General features: G+C 47.2%; 1 protein-coding gene across 1 annotated transcript; it reads left to right on the top strand.

Moving 5' to 3' along the window:
* Positions 1 to 8900: 8900 nt before the first annotated feature.
* S100A10 (S100 calcium binding protein A10) lies at positions 8901 to 19567 on the top strand. The gene is made up of 3 exons (XM_036453090.2): positions 8901 to 9001; positions 15909 to 16051; positions 19160 to 19567. Exons 2-3 carry the CDS (start codon positions 15920 to 15922, stop codon positions 19319 to 19321), a joined length of 294 nt encoding a protein of 97 aa, XP_036308983.1. The 5' UTR covers positions 8901 to 9001; positions 15909 to 15919; the 3' UTR covers positions 19322 to 19567.
* The last annotated feature ends 2820 nt before the right edge of the window (positions 19568 to 22387 follow it).

Here is a 22387-nt window from a genome sequence, read left to right as displayed (position 1 = left end):
GGATGGGGACAGAGAAGAGGCTCATGGGGGAGAAAAAAACCAAGCGGACATCTGTGATACTTTCCACAATAAAAATGAATTTTAAAATAAGATGGGCTCACAGACAAACATTACACCTCTCATGAGGGACCATCAGTATATGCAACAGGTGGGAGACTGCACCCAGGTAACAAGAGAGCAATCTGCAATAGACTTGGATGTATCTTTAAAATGTTCAGGTAAATACAACAAGAAATAGGATACATAAAACAAGAACAGGAGTAGAGGAAGAGAGAAAAAGAAGCCAATAGAGAATTTGTAAATAAAATATATAGTTATGCAAATATATAAAGGATCATGAAGCTGGGCATTGCACCAGCAGTTCTAGGCCCAGCCCTGGTGATGGCTGAGAGGCTCTCCCGCCCACCTCACCTCGGGAAGACCTGGTGACTCACCTTACCCACCCACCTCACAATGACCCTATTGTACTGGCCGTGAACCTGGTGAGAGGTGTGTTGGGAATTGGAACAGAGAGATGGGGAGGACCACACCCACGTTGCAGCTGGGATAAATCAAGCTTTGTTTCTCTGCTTTCCCTAATCCCCTCAACCTCCCCAGTCATCACCGAATGCTTTCTTGGATGACCACAGTCTAGTAAGAAAACTCTGGGAAGGAAAAGCAAGTCTGCACTGGCTGGGAACTGGGCTTCGATGAATTGGAGCACCTGTATGAACAGGTAATCCCAGCCCTCACCCACTTCTCTATACTGAGACCGCAACCAAAGCAGAGAGAAGGGTTCCTGTCACCAGATTCATATTTTATCCTCACAGCGACTTAGTTGTAACCTTATCATTAAACATGACCTGTGGCTCAGTGGTTGAGTGTGGACCTATGAACCAGGAGGGCACGGTTCTATTCCCAGTCAGGGTACATGTCCCGGTTGCATCTCAATCCCCAGTAGTGTAGGAGGCAACAGATTAATGTTTCACTCTTACCTCGATGTTTCTTTCTCTACAAATCAATTTAAAAAAAAAATTTTTTTTAATAAAATAAGCCCTAGCAGGTTTGGCTCAATGGATAGAGCCTGCAGACTGAAGGGTCCCAGGTTGGATTCCGGCCAAGGGCTTAATCCCCTGGAGAGGGTGTGCAGGAGGCAGCCAACCAATGATTCTCATCATTGTTTCTATATCTCCCTCTCCCTTCCTCTCCAAAATCAATAAAATATATTTTTTAAAATAAAATAAGAATGCAAAACAGTCCTGACTGTTTTTGGCTCACTGGATAGAGCATCGGCCTGTGGACTGAAGGGTCCCTGGTTCATTTCTGGCCAGGGGCATATGCCTGTGTTGTGGGCTCAGTCCCCAGTGTGGGGGGAGGAGGGGGGCACATGCAGGAGGCATTCTCTCTCATTGATGTTTCTATCTCTCCCTCTCCTTTCCTCTTTAAAATCAATTAATATATATATATCTATCTATCTATCTATCTATATATATATATATATATATATATATATATATATATTTTAAAATGCAAAACAAAGCCAAGGATCCAGGAACGTTATAAAGCTAGCCCACAGCCGAGACTGGTTTGGCTCAATGGATAGAGCGTCGGCTTGGGGACTGAAGGGTCCCGGGTTCGATTCCGGTCAAGGGCATGTACCTTGGTTGCAGGCATATCCCCAGTAGGGGGTGTGCAAGAGGCAGCTGATCGATGACTCTCTCTCATCGATGTTTTTAACTCTCTTTCTCTCTCCCTTCCTCTCTGTACAAAATCAATAAAATATATATTTTTAAAAATAAAATAAATAAAAATAAAGGTAGCCCACAAAGAGATGACTGGCAGAGGGAGAAACCCAAAGGTGGGAGATGAGTAAGGTATAAATTAATACCAACTGGGCAGCAGAGGTTGCTTCAGAAATGCTAGCTCACCCTGTCCTCCTCTCCTCACTACAAACCTCCTCAATTCTTTGCAGTTGGGCTGCTTTCTCCTCCCCATGGCGAGGATTGCTTTCCCAGCGTCACACAAGTCCTAACCATATTAGCAAATCCAATAGCCTGGTCGCCACCCTCAAAGTCCTCAGTGCACAGCAACAGTGCACTGCACCCATGCATACCCCCTGAAGTCATCTCTTTCCTGGCCTCCCACCACACCGCAGAGCCTTCTCCCCCTGATCTTAGCAAGCCTGGATTCTGGTCCTCAACCTACTACATGCCAGTGTGTGATCTCAGAATGAGACAGGTTAACAGGAGAAAATCTAAAATACTTCTTGGGGTGATTATACAGAACAAATAAGATAACATGTGAGACAGAACTTGGTAGACTATAAAAGTATGGTGTTAATTTTTAATAAGTATAATAATACCTGGGGTACCTTTTCATTCTTTTTTTTATATATATTTTATTGATTTTTTTTACAGAGAGGAAGAGAGAGGGATAGAGAGTTATAAACATCGATGAGAGAGAATCTCAATCAGCTGCCTCCTGCACACCCCCTACTGGGAATGTGCCCACAACCAAGGTACATGCCCCTGACAGGAATTGAACCCGGGACCTTTCAGTCCGCAGGCCGATGCTCTATCCACTGAGCCAAACCGGTCCTTTTCATTCTTATATATGTTCAATAGAGACCTCAAAGAAAACACCTTTGGTTCCCAGCAAGTACCTCCTCCAATAAGCAGGTACTCTGGCTTTCAGAATATCTGTGCTCAAAACTGTTGGAATGAATTCACTCAAAATCCAACCAGTAAAACTGGTTAAACTCTAGTCCTTAATTGAGATTTTTGATCCAGATAGCACCAAACACTACTTCAGCCTAACATCTCTATGTCATCTTTATTTTTTGTCATCTTAGACACAAAGCATTATTTTCCCCACCGCTTAAGTCCTAAGAAATGCCACCTGAGGCATGAGCAAAGAGGGCAAGGTGCCAACTTAAATCACAGCCTCCATCTCACCCCAGCTGGGTACATTTCCCAGCCCCAAATCCAATCCTTGAGTTTCTAGATAAGACTTCTTGCTTCTAATTCTGCTAGGGCAGTGGTTGGCAAACTCATTAGTCAACAGAGCCAAATATCAATAGTACAACGATTGGAATTTCTTTTGAGAGCCACATTTTTTACAATTAAACTTCTTCTAACACCACTTCTTCAAGATGGACTCGCCCAGGCCGTGGTATTTTGTGCAAGAGCCACACTCAAGGGGCCAAAGAGCCTCATGTGGCTCTCGAGCCCCCGTTTGCCGACCAGGCAAAAAAGCTACTCACTCTGCAGCCGCCAGAGGGCCCCACAGCACTAGCTAGGAAGTAAGGACACGCCCTCTTCCCAGGCCAGGGCTCCTCAGGGCAGCTTCCAGCCAGGAAACAGGACTCCAGGGAAACCCCAGAGCGCGCTGCTGGCCAACATTGTTGAGGAAATCAGTTCAAACCCAGCAGCCGGCCTTTCACAAGGGGGCTGAGTCATAGGCTCCATGGAGTCGCATTGCTGTGGCTCCGAGCCCTCCCCGGCCACATACTAACATCAAAGAACATGGAGTATCTGCGGCTTAAATAACTCTCCCTTTCACGCAGCCCACAGAATTCCTGCCTGGAACACCACTTGTTCTCAGGTTCTAACACTTCAGTGGCTCCTAGCTACCTTCAGGGACGAGCCCCAAGCTCCTCAGAAGAATATATCCAGGGGCAACCAGAAATGCACCTCCTCTCAGGCTGAGCCTCATCCAAAGCCCTGAGGGACTCTGCTCTCTCCCCTGCAGAACTGGGGCAGCTCCCAGAATAGACACTCTCCCCGCCAAATCCATGCTTCCGCACGTGCTCTCCTCCTTCTGGTCTGCCCCCATAGGAAGGCTAATCCCTACTCGTCCTTTAAGATCCACATAAGCAAGCAAACAAAGAAAAAGATGGCCTCCAATAGGGATCTACCCTAAGAAACTAAACATGTGGGCAAAGGTGTTCATTCAAAAGCAATCTTTTTATATCTAATTGCTATATATAACAGTAATAATTATAATCACCTAAATGTTAAACAATGGGAAATGTTTAATAAATCCTATTTCCCTATTTAAGGTGTACAAGTATAGCCACCCTAGGAGTCTGTTGCTTTGGGTTTTTTTTTTTTTTGTTTTGGTTTGCCAGCCAAAGCCTTATGCAGGCTACTGTAAACCAGGGGTTCTCAACTGCAGTGCCATGGAGGACCGTGGTGACTCCCTACTAGAGCTCCTGAATTATTAGAGAACTCTCCCCTTTGCTACAGCTGTGATTCACACGTGACCATAGTGTCCGGGCAGACAGACTGCTGAGCTACACTGCATGGCACAACGTGATACACATGAAGAAACTAAGAAATCGTATGCATTTGCCAGAACCTGTGAGCATATGGAAGAGAGGGTGACTAGGGCAGTAATTTGTTCTATTCAAATAGTGTCACAATGCGCACGTGATCAGTAAAGCAGTAAAATTGCTACCGTGTTTCCCTGAAAATAAGACATACTTACATGTATCCTTCTGAGTGAAATATAAGGCATCCCCCCCGAAAATAAGGCCCCCTTAGGCTAAACATGACAGATTTGGTCCACTGATTCTGAAAGAAATGGAGTCACAAGAAATTCACCAGGAAATTCAGGAATTGGATTGTTATGATGATGCTCCAGAAGATGATGACATGATTGTCATTGAATAAATGAGTAAATTCTTGATACTGTAGGATTCACAGTTTGTCTAGTTTGTGTTGACAACTACCGTACTACCGTACTGTATACAGGTAATAAATTTCCTTTATTTTCATTTAACAATAAATGTGTACCGTATTCTTCTTCATGGAAAAATAAGACGTCCCCTGAAAATAAGACCTAGTGCATCTTTGGGAGCAAAAATTAATATAAGACACTGTCTTATTTTGGAGGAAACAGGGTATTATTCATGCAACTTAATCCTTTTGAGCGTGCTGCCAAAAATACTACCAGACAAAAGAATGCCATTCTATGCATTAGAATTATGCTGTAACAGATACGCCCCCCAAATCTGAGGTTCTCTCTCACCCATGTAACTAGACCCGTGGTAAGCAAACTTCAGCTCACAAGCCACATGTGTCTCTTTGACCCCTTGAGTGTGGCTCTTCCACAAAATACCACGGCCTGGGCGAGTCTATTTTGAAGAAGTGGTATTAGAAGAAGTTTAAGTATAAAAAATGTGGCTCTCAAAAGAAATTTCAGTCGTTGTACTGTTGACATGTGATTCTGTTCACTCATGAGTTTGCTGACCACTGAGCCAGACCAATAAAGGTGATTCAGGAACCCAGACTCTCCCACCCCTCAAGCCTCAAAATCTGATAGTCACCTGGGCCTCTTAGTCACCTGGGCCTGCAAGTGACACATATCACTGTCAGTCCCATTTGCTAGTGACTAGTTCCAGTCCTACCTAGGTGCAGGGGCTGCTGGGAACACATCCCTGGCTGAACAGCCACTTCCCAAGGACTCCTTTACACTGTGACGGGAAGAACACACATTTCTGGTGGACAGGCTCCCCTCTTTGTTGCCACCACAAACCCAAAAGGATTGAAAACCACTGGGCGATGGGTGTTGTTGCTATGCCAAATGGAGAAGTAGGCCTCATGGGTAGAACAATGCCTCCTGCTCTCACGTGTTGTACCCTGGGGTGTACCACAGGCATGGTGGAGAACTTGAATGCCACCACTTTGTGCCATTTGGTCTGCTCCTCTCTGTGCGTCTCTCCTTCACCACCTGCCACCCCGGAGCTCTGGCTCAGGTGCCCGTCCCTGGTCTGACCAGTTGTCACCAGGGGGCAGAGCTGTCACGGTGTGCATGTGGTTTAAGAGGCACACAACTGCTTCCTGCAGAAAGAACTGCCTGGGACCGCTTCTCCTACAGAGAGATTATAGGCATGGCAGGTACTTGAAGCTTCATGCACCTGCCAGCACTGCTGTGCATTAGTTGGATATGATGTCAAATATACTTGTTTATGACTTAGGGGGAGTTTTACTGTACTTGTTTATGGCAAAGACAAAAAATAAAGTTGTTTTGATATAGGAATGAAGTAAGTCGTGCCACAATGTCATCATGCTTCATCTGTGGTGATAAGCAGTCAGCAGCCTAGTTGCTAAGGGGCCCCATGAGATTATGATAAGAACATGTGGAGAAGCAACTTTGGCAAGGGGACATTTACTATAAACTACACTATAAGTATTGAGAGTTTGCCCTTGCCGGTGTGGCTCAGTTCGCTGAGCAACCCTGGTGCTGACTGAAAGGTTGGAGTCCCGGCCAGGGCACATACCCAGGCTGCCCATCTGATGCCCATTTGATCCCCAGTGGAGGTACATGTGGAAGCAACCTATCGCTGTTTCTCCCTCTTCCTTTCCCTTCCTCTCTCTCTAAAACCAATTTTAAAACATATAAAAATACTGAGAGTTTGTGAGGATTGTTTGAGATTTTCCCCACAGCAGCCTGTGAAAGAGATCTGCCCCACCACCACCACCACCACCACCACCACCACCACCACACACACACACACACACACACACACACACTGGTATCTTCATTCCCTAGCAACGTGCTCTAGCAACATGGGACTTTTGCCCTGGCGGGTTAGTCACTGATTCTCCCAAGTGCCTCCTCTGGTAAGAAGGTACACATCACCAAAACCGTGGATAGAGCGTCGGCCTGTGGACTGAAAAGTCCCAGGTTCGATTCCTGTCAAGGGCATGTACCTTGGTTGCGGGCACATCCCCAGTAGGGGGAGTGCAAGAGGCAGCTGGTCAATGTTTCTCTCTCATCGATGTTTCTAACTCTCTATCCCTCTCCCTTCCTCTCTGTAAGGGATCAATAAAAATATATTAAAAAAATAATAATAATCTGGCCACTCAGTGTATACCCTATATAATAGAAGGTTAGCATGCAAATTGTCCCTTCAACCGTAGTTCAACCAGTCAGCAGGCTGGCCAACCGCCCATGTCACCTCCCCCTGGCCAGGCTGGCCGGACCCCACCCATTCAAGAATTCATTCACCAGGCCTCTATCACACACACACACACACACACACACACACACACACACACACACATATATATATATATATATATATATATATATATATATATATATATATATATATGTATACACACACACACACACACTGAGTGGCCAGGTTATTATGCATTCAGAGATCATAATAATCTGATCACTCAGTGTATATATGTAGGGTTGCCGTAGGAGGAACACACCAGGCCAAAGTGATGAGGAATTATAAATTTATTAGGTCATCTGGAGACCAGATGGGCTGAGCCTCAAAATGACCCCAGCACCCAGGGACAGGGAGTCAAGAGATTTTAAAGGACTCCAGGCAGGCTTTTTCTGGGCGGAGAATTCTCTGGGGCGGTCCTGAGGGGAAAGATAATGGTCTTAGCAAGTGGAATGTGGTCTTAGCAAGTGCTAAGCAAAAGGGAATGTCTGTTGTGAAGTGGTCTAAAGGTCAGGTCTCAGGGGAGCGGTGTCCATTCAATTATTTGATCAAACCTAACATTCCTCCCCCCCCCACCCCCCCACCCCCCGCCCAGAGTGGAAGGGAGAGGGAGAGAGAGGTAGAAACATCAATGATGAAAGAGTCATTGATAGGTTGCTTCTGCACACCCCTCATGTGCCCTGACCAGAATCTAACGGAGACCTCCTGGTTCATAAGCTGATGCTCAACCACTGAGCCACATGGCGGGGCTCCTATAGAGTCCTTTACCACTCACTGAACTCATAGATTTTCATTGTTTGCGTATCTACCTTTCAACAGGACTTGAAGCTCTTGGAGAGGAGTGACTGAATCCCAAGGGCCCAGCAACATACTGAACATTCCAACGATGTGTGAATCAAACGACGAAATCAAGTAAGGATTGATCAGACTGAGGCGTTTATTCCAAACCCAGCTGTATCTTCCCTGGAACTAAAAGGGATCCAGGACTCTGTCCGCTGGAAAGAACTCGGAAGCAACGGGAAGATGTTGCAGGAATGAGAGTTGTGATCCAAGTGGGGATTTCCTGGCAAGAAAGAGCCCGGATGAGTCACATCGCTGTGCTTGAAGGGATCCCTGAGTCTGCTCATTCCTTCGGGATCGCTCACTCCTCCCAGGGCCTCCCGGGGGAACAAAGGAAAACCCAGGCCTGGACGCTGCGCCCTTTTCCTCCAACAGCTGCGAGTGGTTTGCCTTTCACCCTAAACCACAATCACAATCAACGGCAGCGGGAGGGATAGGCATCCGCTAGGAAACAGAGGTTTTTCGCAAAATTTTCTTCCAGAAATTTCTTCTAAAGGGCGCTAAGGACCTAACAGGCCAAATACAGGCCAAAAAAAGGAGAAGCTTTGAAACAGGTTCCAACAGTTATCAACGACGGTAGCTGAACTATCGACCCAGAGAGAAGCCAGACACGCTAAAAGGAATAAATCCCTCTCGACAAAGGGTTTGTGAGGGCCCCGGAGCTGTGACCAGACCCACAGCACCCTCCCTCCCCACCCCCGCGGGGCAGGCAGCGCAGACCCCGGGCGCAGACCGTGCAGACGCAGGGGACCGGCTCCCGCGGGCCCCTCCCTGCAGTGCCATCTAGAAACTAATTCCTCGACCGGGTCTGCCCGGCTGGATGCTTGGATTTCCGCATTCACTCTCTCCCTCTCTCTAAAACCAAGCCCGAGAGGAAAGGCACGGCCGGCGGTGGGGAGGTCCGGAAACACTCCCGATGAGAAGTTTACGCTAATGTTGACCCTGGGAGCGGGCGGGAGGCCCGGACCCGGGTCCCCACGCGCCCTCGGGGCGAGGAGGAGGGTGTGAGCGCTGCGCCCGGGCGGTGTGTGTGGGGGGCGGGCGGGGGCAGGAAGGGGCGGGAGGAGAGGGGCGGTGAGAGCCCAGCCCCGCACCCGCCCCGGCTCCTCCCGCTCCCCACCCCCACCTACTAAGGCTCCCGGCGCGCCGCGCGCCGCTCACTGGCCGCGTCCCCGCCGCCTCCCCGCAGCCGCCGATCCCGCCGATCCCGCCGCGGTGAGTCCCGCCCGCCGCCCCCGGCGGTCCCTGCCCCGGACCCCGGCCCGGCGCCTAGGGAAAGCCCCCGATCGCCGCCCCGGCCCACCCGCCGGGCTCCGCGGAGGTCTCCCAGCGCCTGGGGGAGGTGGGGAGGAAAGGTGGGGGGAATCCGTGCTCTGGCCACACTCGACCGCCCCCCCAGATTCCCGCAGGCCAGGGCAGGGGACTCGCCTTTAGGACAGGACGTAAGTTTTGGGGCCCCGGGGTCCGATCTCCCCTCCCTTACTTGACTCCCACTTGCCTACTTTTCCGACTAGACTCCCCCAGTTCAGCGAACCCCCCTGCTGTTGGCCCCTTGTCTTGGCGGCATGTTATTTTGTGGTCCTCTTGGACCTCCGTCCAGCTGTTCGAACCCTCCCCCGCCTGGGCCGCCGGAGCAGCGGGCTCGGGAGGGCTGCGGGCGGCTGGGGAGGGGAGGGCTGGGCAGGTTGGCAGCTGGCGGGTACCCCTCCTAAAGGGACACCCTCAGCCCCTGGCCCTGGGCTTCAGGTGGTGCTTCCTGTTTGTCTGCTAGACCTGAGGGAGGGAGGGAGGTCTGTTTGATTTCTTTATAAAGCAGTTTTGCAGGGGGAGGGGCGGGGAGAGGACTGTGTTAGATTGATTTCTCTACGGAAAGGGTTTTCCCCTCTTGCTGCCTTTAATGAAACAAATGGAACTAAAAAGAAATAGGGAAAGAACAGCCTTGGCATGAAGGACCTTCCAGCCCAAATGAATCTGGCCCAGTGCAATGAGACGGAGATGTGCTGGCTACCTGGCCGGCCACACTTGAACTTGGCCAAAAGAATAAATAACACCTCCTCCAGGCCTGGACCCCGCACGCTCCTGCCTCAACGGAGCCCCACCTAACTGAAACCAGGACTTTGCAGGGGAGTGGTAAGCCCCGCTGAGGGCTGGAGGCCAGACCCTGCACAGCTTTAGGCCAGACTCTGGAATCCATTAAGCCCACCCACACACCCTCCGCCCCTTCTCTCTGGGGGAGCTGGGAGCCTTCTGCAGGGCGTGGCTAGCACAAAGGGCTCCAGGATTCTCGGAGTGGATGGAGGCCTGTGACTCAGCTGTGAGACCATGTGGGTGTGGCCCTGGTGGTTCTGGCTACTCTCTGCAGATGGTTTGGACAGGACACTCCCTGAAGGGAAAGGGGAACCATGCCATCTTGGAGGGCATTTTCCAAGAGGAAGTGAGTCACCCCAGGGACTGGCAGGCAATCTGAAGCAGAGAAGGCCTCTCTCTTAGTTGAACTATGGATGAGGGTGGCAATTAGACAGGCAAGGCCATCATGAGACCGCTGCTGGGTTATCTGCCTCACGCTTGTTGGCAGGCTGCGGCAGCTTCGCTGGGGAGGCAGCTTTTCTGTTAAAAGGCTTACAGTTGCAGAATTCCACTCCCCCACCCAGGCGCACGCACGAATACACACACACGCACACGCACATGCACTCCCCTGCAGCTAGTCTGAGTTTCAACCTGCAGCAATGGATTTTTATATCCTGCACTTCAGGTGAGGCCAAGTTCATGGAAACGCCCTCTCAAAGATCTTTGCCTCCAACGTGTTTCAGCAAATTGCAAAAGGTAACGCCAGGGGTTGGAGCAGGAATGAGTTCATAGAACTCATTTGCAATTTCTTCCGTCAACCCTGCCCCCACAGACTCCTGTCCAGCCCCCACCAATTCCTGTCCATCGCCTACTTAACCACCTCTTCTAAATGGTAATACCTTCTTCGACAGCCCTAAGCTACCTTCTTCACAGTCCTTGATCCACCATTTGGAGTTCCTTATTCCAGTTCCTCAAAGTTTCTTCTTGAGAGTCTACAGGGCACAAAGCATCCTGATTTCTAGGTGATGGATGCTCTTCCCTGATGTTTCCTGCATCCACATCAGAGGAGTCTTTTCCTCCCAGGTCTGACTTCTGGCCAGCCTCTCAAGCACCAATCCCAGTGAGAGCAGGCCTGGGCCTGGGCGGAGCTGAGACCGGGTGCCTCCCTGCTTTCCACGGACAGTTCCAAAAAAATGTGGCTTTTTAAGAGCACTACCCACTTGATATGCTCTTGGCCACAGCCCAGTCTTTTAAAGTCGGGGAAAACAATGGAATCTTTTCAGGGTTGTAATGTGTAAATTAGCCCTCAGAGTGCTGCGAAAGCTGGACTGCCAGAAGTTTTAGGATCTTTTGTAAGCTTTTCATTTTCTTGGAAACGCAACATTTGGGAATATCGCAACAAATGCAACAAGAATGAATTATTTCTGACAGTGGTCAGCCCTTCCTAGCCCTTCATCAAATAACTACCACCCAGTGGATTTACTACCGTTGTCACAATGGCTATTGTTTGACTGTGCAGGATGGTTAAGGAATAGGAGAATGGTGTACACCATTGGGTTGCTCCTGGAACTTTTCCTTTGTCGCCTGATTTCTTGTTGGGCAAGTTTTATGTTTGGTGAACGTGGGAGACACAGGCTGGATCCAGATCCATTGCCCCGAGTCCTTTTTTCTTAATTTCCTTTGGGGATCAAGTTCAATGTCTTCTGGGTTTAATTTTCAAAAAAAAGGGTGGGGTGGGGTGGGGTGCGGGGAGTGGTTCTTTTCAAAATCTCTGAAGCAAAAGGAAGGAAACCTCCAACATATTTAAAATGATAGATGTTTGTTTTTAGTGACACCCTGCCAGTTATTTTCCGGGTGGGCTGTAAGAAAACGACAGTATGGATGAGCAAAGTAAATCCAAAAATCCAACCTCTTGCTCTTTAGAATGATCCTCTTTAAAATCACGGACTAGATCTGGGCAGGGGCCCAGAGCAAACATTTGGGATTGCTCAGGAGCAGACTTTTGTGAGGAAGCCTCCTGCTTCCCTGCTGCCCCTGGGAGCATTGAAATTGACTTTATCGTCAATTTCATCCTCACTGATTCTTACGCAGCCTCTAACGGGCAGGGTGCTAGCTACCGGGACCTTGGTCAGGGAAGCCCACAATCTGGTGAGAAAAGAAACAAAACAGTTAACTAGAGGTTAGAACATCTTTTTAAATAGTATGCCATTAGCTGGGGCACGTCCCAAAGGCAAGCACTGTGTAATTAGTATGTGTATGTGTTTGTATCTGACACATGACCAGGACATGCAAAGTGTAGGAGTTCCGGAAACGGAAAGTTGAATTTTCTACACATGTGGAGAGAATCATTTCTTTAGAGAAAACTACACAGAGAGACTATGGACTCCCGAACCTCCACTCTTAAAGACCAGGCAAACAGGAAATATACAGATACCAGAATAAAATGATTCAATTAAAAAAAAAAAAGAGTGAACAATAAGGCAGTTACATTCAGCGGAGCTCACAGTGAGAGAGCAGAGCTGGGAGGGCATGAAGTGGGGAGAAAATGTAATAGTGAGAAGGGAAAGAGAAGTCACGGCTGGGTCTGACCAGACCTGTTTAGGAGGATGCATATTTTCCCTCTGCGTGTGGAATGTGCTTTTCTGTGTACTCTGCTGTCTCGCTCAGCCTCCTTGTGGGCCCCTTTCCCAGCCCTTCCCAGCTCTCCAGTCCTCCTGCCCAGCTTGAGCTACCAGGTTTGCAAGCCAGTCTCGGGTGATCACACCTGCCAAGGGGATTACTTGATTCATTCAGTCAGTCATTTAGCAAACACTTCCGTTAGTGTTTCTGGATAGAGCAGAATGATTCACACTTCTTATCCCAGGTAGAGAGACAGACAGGTGAACAAATAAATGAGTGTTTCAGATGCCGGAGGATGTTACCTGGGCACTGAGAGGACACTGCTGCCCCTTAGCCCAGGCCCAAGGCCCTCCAGTGAAAAATGTACCTAAGCTATTAATAGAAGTAAGAATCCTACCCCCTACTGCATGAGGAGGTAAGAGGGGGTGGAGCATGAGGGTGGAGGAGATGGGGAACCCCGGGTTCAAGTCCCTGAACTGCTGCTTTAGCAACCAACGGTCAGTGCTGCAGTCAGCCAGCCCCACCCTGCGGTGGGCCCCGCCCTGCAGTCTCCCCACCCAAGATGGGAGGGCTGGCTGCGCTGACTCAGTGGAGCAACCGCTGCTCTTGGAAAGAGCTGCATGACCATCCGCTACCAAGAGAACAGCTTTAATCCTCACATTTCCTCTTTTCCCCCATCGTACTACAAAACCAATGTGCTGGCTCTTCCTCCATAATCAAGTTAACTGGTCCGTAGCCCCGGTCAGCGCCCACTGGGGTCCAGGTTACTGAGGAGACAGCGGGCATCTGATCTGGTTTCCAAAGCTATTTTCACCTTCAGGACCTTACCCCTCCTGGCTAGTCGCTGCTCTCTTCTTTGTTCTTGTGGCAAATGTAAGACAAACAGTCAGCCGGCTGCTGTATTTACGACCCATTTGCTGAACACACAGGAGAGAAAGAGAAGGGATGGGTCCAGTGGGACAGGGAAGTGGCTTCCAAGAGGAATGCTCTATTGCTTTGTGATGAGCACAGACGAGGAGGGGGTGGGATTGGGACCTGAAACCTTAGTGCTGACTAAGAACAGACTATCCTCCCCCCCTTGAGGAAGACAGTCAAGGGTGGCCAAAGTGTCCTCAGCTTACCACCCGTGTCTCCTGGAAGTTCCTAAATTAGCCTGGTTCCTAGTTCGGGGCTCCTCACTCCGGCTTTGCAGAGCGCTTTCCTTCTGCTCTGCCCCGTGAAGGAAGTGAACTGGGCGTCCCTCAGCCCGTCCCAGTTTCTGGGATCTTCGGGGATTCGTCGTGAAGAACTCTGTGCTCTACACTCTGTGCTGTTTCTGAGCGTGGGCATAGGTATTTTTAAACCTTTCCTGAGTTATTTCAGAACTGGGATGGGATCCCACATCCTTCTCTCATAGGTGACTCACTCCGTTGAGTCTTAAGTTGCTGGCCTTCAAAAACTGACCCAGGCCAGGCCGTCTCCAGCCAAGCCAGCCCACTGCCAGCCGAAGCCACACGGGAGACGGGGGGAAGAGTGTGTTTGGTCCCGTGGAATTCCTCTCACAGCGGACCTTCAGCGGGAATGTGCTGCTCTCTCCAAGAGAACCGCCTTCCAGATGAGTCATGCCCCACTCTGGTGTATAGCACTCTCTGGAGGAGCACATTCCTTAGCGTGCTGGTTCACGCACCTCTCTGGGTCTTAAGGGGTAGAATTTACTATTTTTAAGTGTCATTGCTCAATCCTCGTGCTCACCAATCCCACCTTCTCCTCCGTAAAAGACAGCATTTGGGGATCTGTTTTGAAAACACACCTGTCAGCAGGAGAAACCAGACCGAAAGCCTTTCTCGAGTTCCCATTGGCCAACTCTCTAGCAAGGAAAGGTGCTAGCCTCTCCCTTCAACTGTGCTCACAACCAGTTCTTGTGTGCTGTTGTTGTATTAGGGAACGGTATGTTACAGCCTCCCAGTTTACCCATTTCCTATCCAGGAGTGACTTTAGGTGATGTCAGCCAAAACTGCTCTCTTCTGGCCAAAGCATTCCTTCCAACCAAGTCAAAATCCATTGAGCTTCTATCAAGTATTAAGCACTGGGTCTTCATGAGACATGTTACCCCTAGATCATTATACCTGAATATAATCTGACACGTTTGGTGTTGTTTTTTTTTCTTTTAAACTCTTCATGATGAAAGCTCTAGCTCTCCCACTGCACCCCAGACTGTGAAAGTAACTCTGCTGTTCCTTCTGCCCAAATTATATCAGGTCCTCAAAGGGGTTAGGCTATACCGTTACTTCTTCTCAAGGAACTGGATAATGAGCGTTGGGTAGCTTTTATTCAGGTAGGACAATTGCATTTACTACCAAAGATGCAAATAAATGTCTTTGTTGCCATCACTAACTAGTTCAAAGCTTTAGTAGTGAATACATACCCAGCAGGCCAAATTCATTTGTAAGCAGATTTCAAAGCCTTAGGATTAGACTGAATCAGGATACCAGTTATGCTTGGTGGGCTGAAGTTTCCCTACTCACCAGGCTTGACTGTGTGGGTTGCTGGTATTCCACCATATCTGAGAGTCCCATTTACCGGCGCCAAGTGAAATGATGAAACATGTATTCTTTCAATAGGTGCTTTGTCCATTAAGAAGAGGGATACTGACCCTGCCTTTCCCGATGATGAGAGGTCTTACTTTTCATTCCGTGATTTATGCAGAATTAGCGGGCAGCTAGATGAATCCCTCATTCAGAGCATCAATACCTGTGGTGCCTATTTTCCATCAGCAGGAGGCCCAAAACCAGGGGTGAATTGGTTCTTAGACTTACTGAGTTTTGCAGCTGGAAAGAATCAAGTGGATGATCTAACCACCCTCCTTACAATTATTCTCAAAATATTGGCACTACTTACAGCTTAAAAGTTAATGCAGCTGAAACTGGCTTGGCTCGGTGGATAGAGCATTGGCCTGCAGACTGAAGGGTCCCCGGTTCAATTCCGGTCAAGGGCATATACCTTGTTGTGGGCACATCCCAGCAGGGGGTGTGCAAGAGGCAGCAGATCTGATGTTTCTCTCTCATCGATGTTTCTAACTCTCTATCCCTCTCTCTTCCTCTTTGTTAAAAAAAAAAAAAAATCAATAAAAAAATATATATATTTTTTTTAAAAAGTTAATGTAGCTCTGGCTGGTATCTCAGTTGGTTGGGCGTCATCCCGTGCACCAAAGGGTTGCTGGTTCAATTCCCAGTCTGGGCACATGCCCAGGCTGTGGGCTTGCTCCCCTGTCTGTGTGATGGGGGGAAGAGAGGGGGGCGAGAAGGGGAATGTGCAGAAGACAGTCAATCTATATGTCTCACATCGTTATTTCTCCCTCTCCCTCTCCCTCTCTCTCTAAAAATCTATTTTAAAAAACGTTAAAGAAAAAAGTTAGTGTAAACTCTGTTTCTTTATATCTTTTCATATGTTTCAACAGACCTCACCAAAATGCCGTCTCAAATGGAACACGCCATGGAAACCATGATGTTCACGTTTCACAAATTCGCTGGGGATAAAGGCTACTTGACGAAGGAGGACCTACGAGTACTCATGGAAAAGGAGTTCCCTGGGTTTTTGGAAGTAAGTACCGAAAGGCTCAGAAAGAACCAGACATGAAATTCCAGGCCCTGGTTCCTTCCCCTTCTTCCTTCCACCCTTTCCCTGTGGAGGTCCCTGTTAGAAAGGCGTTTCCATTCACTTATTTATTTATTGAACGTTATTGAGTGTCTACTGTCTGTAAGATACCGTAGGGGAAACGAGGTAAAGAAGACGCAGCCCCTTCCTTCGAGGAGCTTACAATAGGAAGTGAAATAAGACTGCACACAAATAACTATAATCCAAGGTGTTTGTTAGAAGGAGTCCTCTGCATCCATTGACACTGAGTTGCAGGAAAGTCTTTCTCAAGAATTGCTAACAAGGCTACCTGGTGGCCCTCAGATCCATTAACCTGACATCGGAGATGCCACCTGGTCACTTTGAGCAACCTGAATCGCCCTTCTTAAATCCCTTCAGGTGAAGGCTTTTTACACTTTCCCTTAATTCTAAACTAAAGAAATGGTGCCAAGCATCTGCCGAGAGCCAAGCATCACTCCAGAAATGGTTGCTTTTCATCCTGAAAATGCTCCGAGAACACAGGAGCACAGCTTGAGTTTATATCTCACCTCTGTAAGACCGAGGGATTGTATGGACTGGAAGAGGACGCTGCAATCAGCTCAGATACATCACTCAGGGCATGAGCCATGAGGTCCAGTCGCCCTGTTACATTGCCGGCCCTCAAGAGAGTTGTTGCATTTCACCAAAGGTGAAACACTGCTTGACAAAATGTTAGATGAAAATGCAAGTCCTTCTTTCCCTGCCACAACTAGAGTCCCTTGAAAGGATCATTACTGGAATAATGTAAATAGAGGGTGGTGTGGAATAATGCATTAGCCTCTACAAGGCGAAGGGAGATGACAGCGAAAGGCCTCTTGTCCTCTGCCTGGACTATACCACGTTCGTCAAGCCCCTGACTCCTGACTCAGTAAATGCAGGGTTTTGTAGCACCCTATGATTGACACATCAATACCAGTTAAATAAACAGGTATACATAGCTAACTAGTCTCTCAGAGCTGCAGTTACCTCAATGCTGTCCCAGAATGGGTTAGATGCACCGCTGCTCTGCCTTTGTACAGTCCTATGCCACAGCCCCAGGCCAGGAGTCAGTTAACACTGGGCAGGCTGCTGTAGATGGTTGGGCCTCAGTTCCCTCTTCTGTGAAATGAGAGGGCCGGATGTAATTTATCTCCCAGGTCAGTTTCACTTTCAGAGATTCTTCTAGGGAGCCATAAAATGCAAGGGCAAAATAGGTTTACTGTAAGCCCGCCCATCACGTGAACAAAGGCGTTCTCAGTACACGAAACACTCATCAGTCGTGTTGTTGCGTACGTGAGAAGTCGGGATAAATATCGTGTGAGATACAGACCCTTTCTCCCTAAAGGCTTTCTGGCATGAGACATATCAAGGGTGTATGTAGCACTGAGTACTAAACATGCCGTGTAATTAATGCCAGGCATGGAGTCATCACTCCAGACACACCCACACTCACGGCACGCACAGAGCATTTGGTTTCTAAAGTTGACTCCTCTGTCATCCAAACTGACTCTTTCTGACCGCAGCCAGGAAGCTGGGGGTGGGGCCAGAATTGACTTAAACCCACCGAAAGTAGAGGTGGCTGCATGGAGCAGGTTTTAGTTGTTTGCTCAGAGTAGGAGTTGGCAGTGCTTGGGTAGGAAATGCTGCTGCTTTACCTTAAGGATTTTTTAGTGCATTTTGTAAACATCTAGCCCACTGGAGACACTGAGTGTCCATCGCCCTCTCAGGTATACAATCAGTGCAAATCATCAACACTTTACTGGAACCTTTTACACTTCTCAAAGGCCTTATTTCCCTCTCTGTTTGACGGCATGGATCCAATAGGAGAGACCACAAGTTCTTCTAACCATCATGACTCCAAAAAGGAGTGATCAGGCTAGTCCCCATGGAAGAAAGGTGAAAGAAAAAGAAAAAGGGATCTTGCCTGCCCATCTCGGTTCTATGCATTCATAGCAGACACTGAGAGTCATGGGGAGTTCATGACTCCATCACACATATTCCTTTTGAAGGAATCCAGTGAAGAGGACAGGATGGCATAGATTTACCAACTCATTAAGAATGGAAGTCATGTTAGAGACCCTCTAAGTCCAACCTCCTCCATTCATAGTTGATACATGAAGGCTCACTAAGAGTGACTAACTCAAGGTCACATGCTAATCGAATATGAAGCCACACTAGCTTAGAAATGAAGAGAAATGAGGGCAACCTATCTTCAAACCTAATACACCACATGAGATCATCAACACCTCCTTAAAATCCATAGAACAGTGATCTGAAGCCTATTCCCTAATTTTATGAGGTCTTTTCCTAAGAGTTTCATATTTAAAGGACTTGACTGTCCAGAATAAAAGTTGGTTAAGAGAATGTAAGTTTAAACTACAAAATGGGGGAATTTCAGGTGGTTCTTAGGCAAAATCTCGTGATTTAAAAAATTGTGGGAATTGCCAAAACCGGTTTGGCTCAGTGGTAGAGCGTCGGTCTGCAGACTGAAAGGTCCCAGGTTCGATTCCGGTCAGAGGCATGTACGTTGGTTGCGGGCACATCCCCGGTAGGGGGTGTGCAAGAGGCAGCTGGTCGATGTTTCTCTCTCATCGATGTTTCTAGCTCTCTATCTCTCTCCCTTCCTCTCTGTAAAAAATCAATAAGATATATTTTTAAAAATTGTGGGAATAACTGAACTGGAAGCAAAACAAGTCAGAAAGTCATGCTGGTTCTAACTGGCAAGAGCAGTGGTTTGAGAAGGAAGAGGTTTGGGTCTACCTACTCCGGCATAGAATAAGCCATTTCTAAGGTCCCTGTCATTATATGAGAGGGGGGGGGGGGGGGGGGGGATGCCATGGAAACCTCTTTCCTAGTTGAAAGTAAATTACAATTTACTGAAATGCTCCCTCAAGACAGCAAAATCCATTTAGATAATCGCCAAAGATCACTTATAACCTAAAACAAGAATTCTGATCATTGAGAGGTTATACACATGGTTGTCAGCAGTACAAATCAGTTAGTCATTGCAACCACTGACTGGTCTTTCTTACCTTGGTTTTTGTTTTTGTTTTTCAGAATCAAAAAGACCCTCTGGCTGTAGACAAAATAATGAAGGACCTGGACCAGTGCCGAGACGGCAGAGTGGGCTTCCAGAGCTTCTTCTCGCTAATTGCTGGGCTCACCATCGCATGCAATGACTATTTCGTAGTACACATGAAGCAGAAGGGGAGGAAGTGAGCAGTCGCTTTGTCCTGATAAGAGTTCTCCCAATGGGTCCCTTAAGGAATATGTGCCCCATAGCTTCCCCCTGTATAAGAATTTCATGAGCAGGTGGGGACCCTTAAAAAAAAAAATGTACAAATAAAATCCCACCCCCATTGAACAAGAGAAAGAAAAGCCAATAAAGCCAGATAAGCTTTTGATTTTTATATTGCTTGTATCCTCTTGTCCCCACAATAAACAAGTTTCTTTTTTAGTTCCTAATTTGAGACTGAATGTTTACTTCTTCAGAAATGCTTGTTCCCTACTTCATTTCAAAGAAAGCAAAACAAGCCTGGCTGGTGTGGCTCAGTGGTTAAGCATTGACCCATGAACCAGGAGGTCACAGTTCTCAATTCCAGGTTAAGACACATGCCTAGGTTGTGGGCTCGATCCCCAGTAGGGGGCTTGCAGGAGGCAGCTGAGCGATGATTCTCTCTCATCATTGATGTTACTAACTCTCTCCCTCTCCCTCTCTGAAATCAATAAAAACATTAAAACAAAAACACCAGAATGCCCGTGTGCTGCCAGCACACTGCAAAGTTCTTGCCACAGAACCACCAAAGTGGGAGAACACTACCCACCCGGCTTGGAGTCTGACTTCTCTCAGTGATCTGCCTGTTTAGTTCTGTCTAGACGAAGGAACAAAACTCCAGGGATGAAGAGAAGGCACTTCAGGAATACATTCTAATTTTACACTACTGAGCACAGCCTTGCCCTGGCACATCAGAGCCTTTCCAACCAGCACTTTGGATGCCTGAGATGTCTGAGACCATTTTTCAGAGCAAAAGCGTCAGTAAACTCTAGGGTAAGCATAAGTCCATCAGGCAACTAAACAAACAAAGAGTCTATGTGAGGCCTCAATAACATCACATTGACATTTATTGAGTTGTCACGAAAAGTCAGGAAATAGACTAGCATGACTTAGATCGTGGGGTGGTGCTTTTTTGTTGAAGTGCTAGGACTGATGTCTTGATAAAGAGCAAACTTTCTCCTATCCCTTTCTGTGCCTGTCTACAAGCTTCAGCATATATGCATTAGATGCTAGGTGCTTATTAATTTACAATACTCTTTTTATAGAGAAAGGATGTTGAATTTGACACATGAAATTGTTCCAATAAAATAGGTCAGTGAAGATGGAAACATTTATTTTTATGATTGGACACATAAACATAAATCTCGAGAAAAGTCCTGAATAAGGTCATCCACCATCACATGGAAAAGCATGCAAAAAGGAACAGGATATATCCAATAAAATTAAGGTCAAAGATAAAATTCCAACCATTTAATTTTGTCCATCAAATGAATAAAACAAGTCAGCTTTATAGTCTATGGGATTCTAGTAACAAGTTTATAAGAGGAACTTATTACAAGATATTAATTGGAAGAAGGAAGTTAGCTAGCTAAAGAAACTAAGTCCAGAATCGACTCCCAAATCCATGCCATAGAACTGAGCTGCTGAACTAGGAAACCATTGCCACAGCTGACAGCTCCAAACCATAAAACCCATAGCCACACCAGCAAGTACAAATACCCATTTTCTAGCACCTTTCTACACTGGATTTGGTCCCACATTCAAGTCTTAAGAAAGTTCATCAACCCGGCTGGTATGGTGTGGCTCACTGGTTGAGCAATGACCTATAAACCAGAAGGTCACGGTTCGATTCCCAGTCAGGGCACATGCCCAGGTTTCAGGCTTGATCCCCAGGGTGGGGCGTGCCAGAGGCAGCCAATCAGTGATTCCCATCATTGATGTTTCTGTCTCTCTTTCCCTCTCTTTCTGAAATCAATAAAAATATTTTTTTTTTTTAAAAAGAAAGAAAGAAAGTGCATCAAATTAGCAGAATCTCAGTTACATCAAAATCTTAACTGCACAGGAGTCTGGGAAATGAAGTTTTACATCATTTTCCAACCTCTGCACTCTAGGAGCTGGATGCTGATCCACCATCTCCATAGTGATGATTGCTAGTTCTAAGAGAAGTCTTCCAACCAGTAGGTTAAAAAACTGTGATCTCTAAGGACAGGAGGCTCTAAAAGACAACCTGACAGACAGGGAGCAGGGATGCACACCGGCCCATCGCAATAAGGCAAACCACCTCTCTGCTCATGAGCACGGGTACCGGTCAGATTTACCCCTTCAGTTTCCACCATCTGCCTCCCGGAGCAACTATGTGCACTGGATATTATAAAAGTGATGTTCAATTCACGAATGAGCGGGTGAAATTGTAACACCAAGATATTACAGGTTCGGATGTGCCCAAATCCATAGCAAGCTTTCATAGTCCAAGCCTCTTTACCTGACAACAAAAAGAACTATCCCAGAGAGAGGGCCCTGGAGGGAGGGGAGGGGATGTGTCAATTCATTTTCACAATCGGTATGCAGATTTGAAAAAATTCTAAAGCTGTGTGTTATATCCAGAAGATGACCCCAGTCACTGGCATTTAGAAAGATGTCTGGCCAAAACCGGTTTGGCTCAGTGGATAGAGCATCAGCCTGTGGACTAAAAGGACCTGGGTTCTATTCCAGTCAAGGGCATGTGCCTTGGTTGCCAGCACATCCCCAGTAGGGAAGTACAGGAGGCAGCTGATCGATGATTCTCTCTCATCGATGTTTCTAACTCTCTATCCCTCTCTCTTCCTCTCTGTAAAAAAAAAAAAAAAAAAAAAAAAAAAAAAAAAAATATATATATATATATATATATATATATATATATATATATATATATATAAAAGAAAGAAAGAAAGAAAGAAAGAAAGAAAGAAAGAAAGAAAGAAAGAAAGAAAGAAAGAAAGAAAAAAGTCTGATGCCAGGGAATCATCTAGGTCACACAACATTGGGGGGCTGGGGGGTGAAGAGAGAGAGAAAGGAAAATAACACACTTTCTTCACTTTAGCCCCTGCTCAAAGCATTCAGTAGGGAGCTAGTATAGAAAGAAAAATAAACATGGTGTTTATGACTTGCAATCCTACATGTCTCTTCATGCCAACACACTGCAGAGATCCCACAGTCTGACCTGCTGAAATAGCCGTCTAGCTTTCAGGGGC

This window comes from Pipistrellus kuhlii, unplaced genomic scaffold (assembly GCF_014108245.1).
Source record: "Pipistrellus kuhlii isolate mPipKuh1 unplaced genomic scaffold, mPipKuh1.p scaffold_m20_p_24, whole genome shotgun sequence".
Lineage (NCBI taxonomy): Eukaryota > Metazoa > Chordata > Mammalia > Chiroptera > Vespertilionidae > Pipistrellus > Pipistrellus kuhlii.
The sequence above is the reverse complement of the archived record's forward strand: the minus strand, read 5'-3'. Positions and strand labels throughout refer to the sequence as shown.

Bases quoted from the DNA above. Each gene is read 5' to 3' on its own strand.
- S100A10 (XM_036453090.2), top strand. From the start codon at position 15,920: ATGCCGTCTCAAATGGAACACGCCATGGAAACCATGATGTTCACGTTT. The intron at 16,052-19,159 runs GTAAGTACCGAA...TTTGTTTTTCAG, and splicing joins AGTTCCCTGGGTTTTTGGAA to AATCAAAAAGACCCTCTGGC.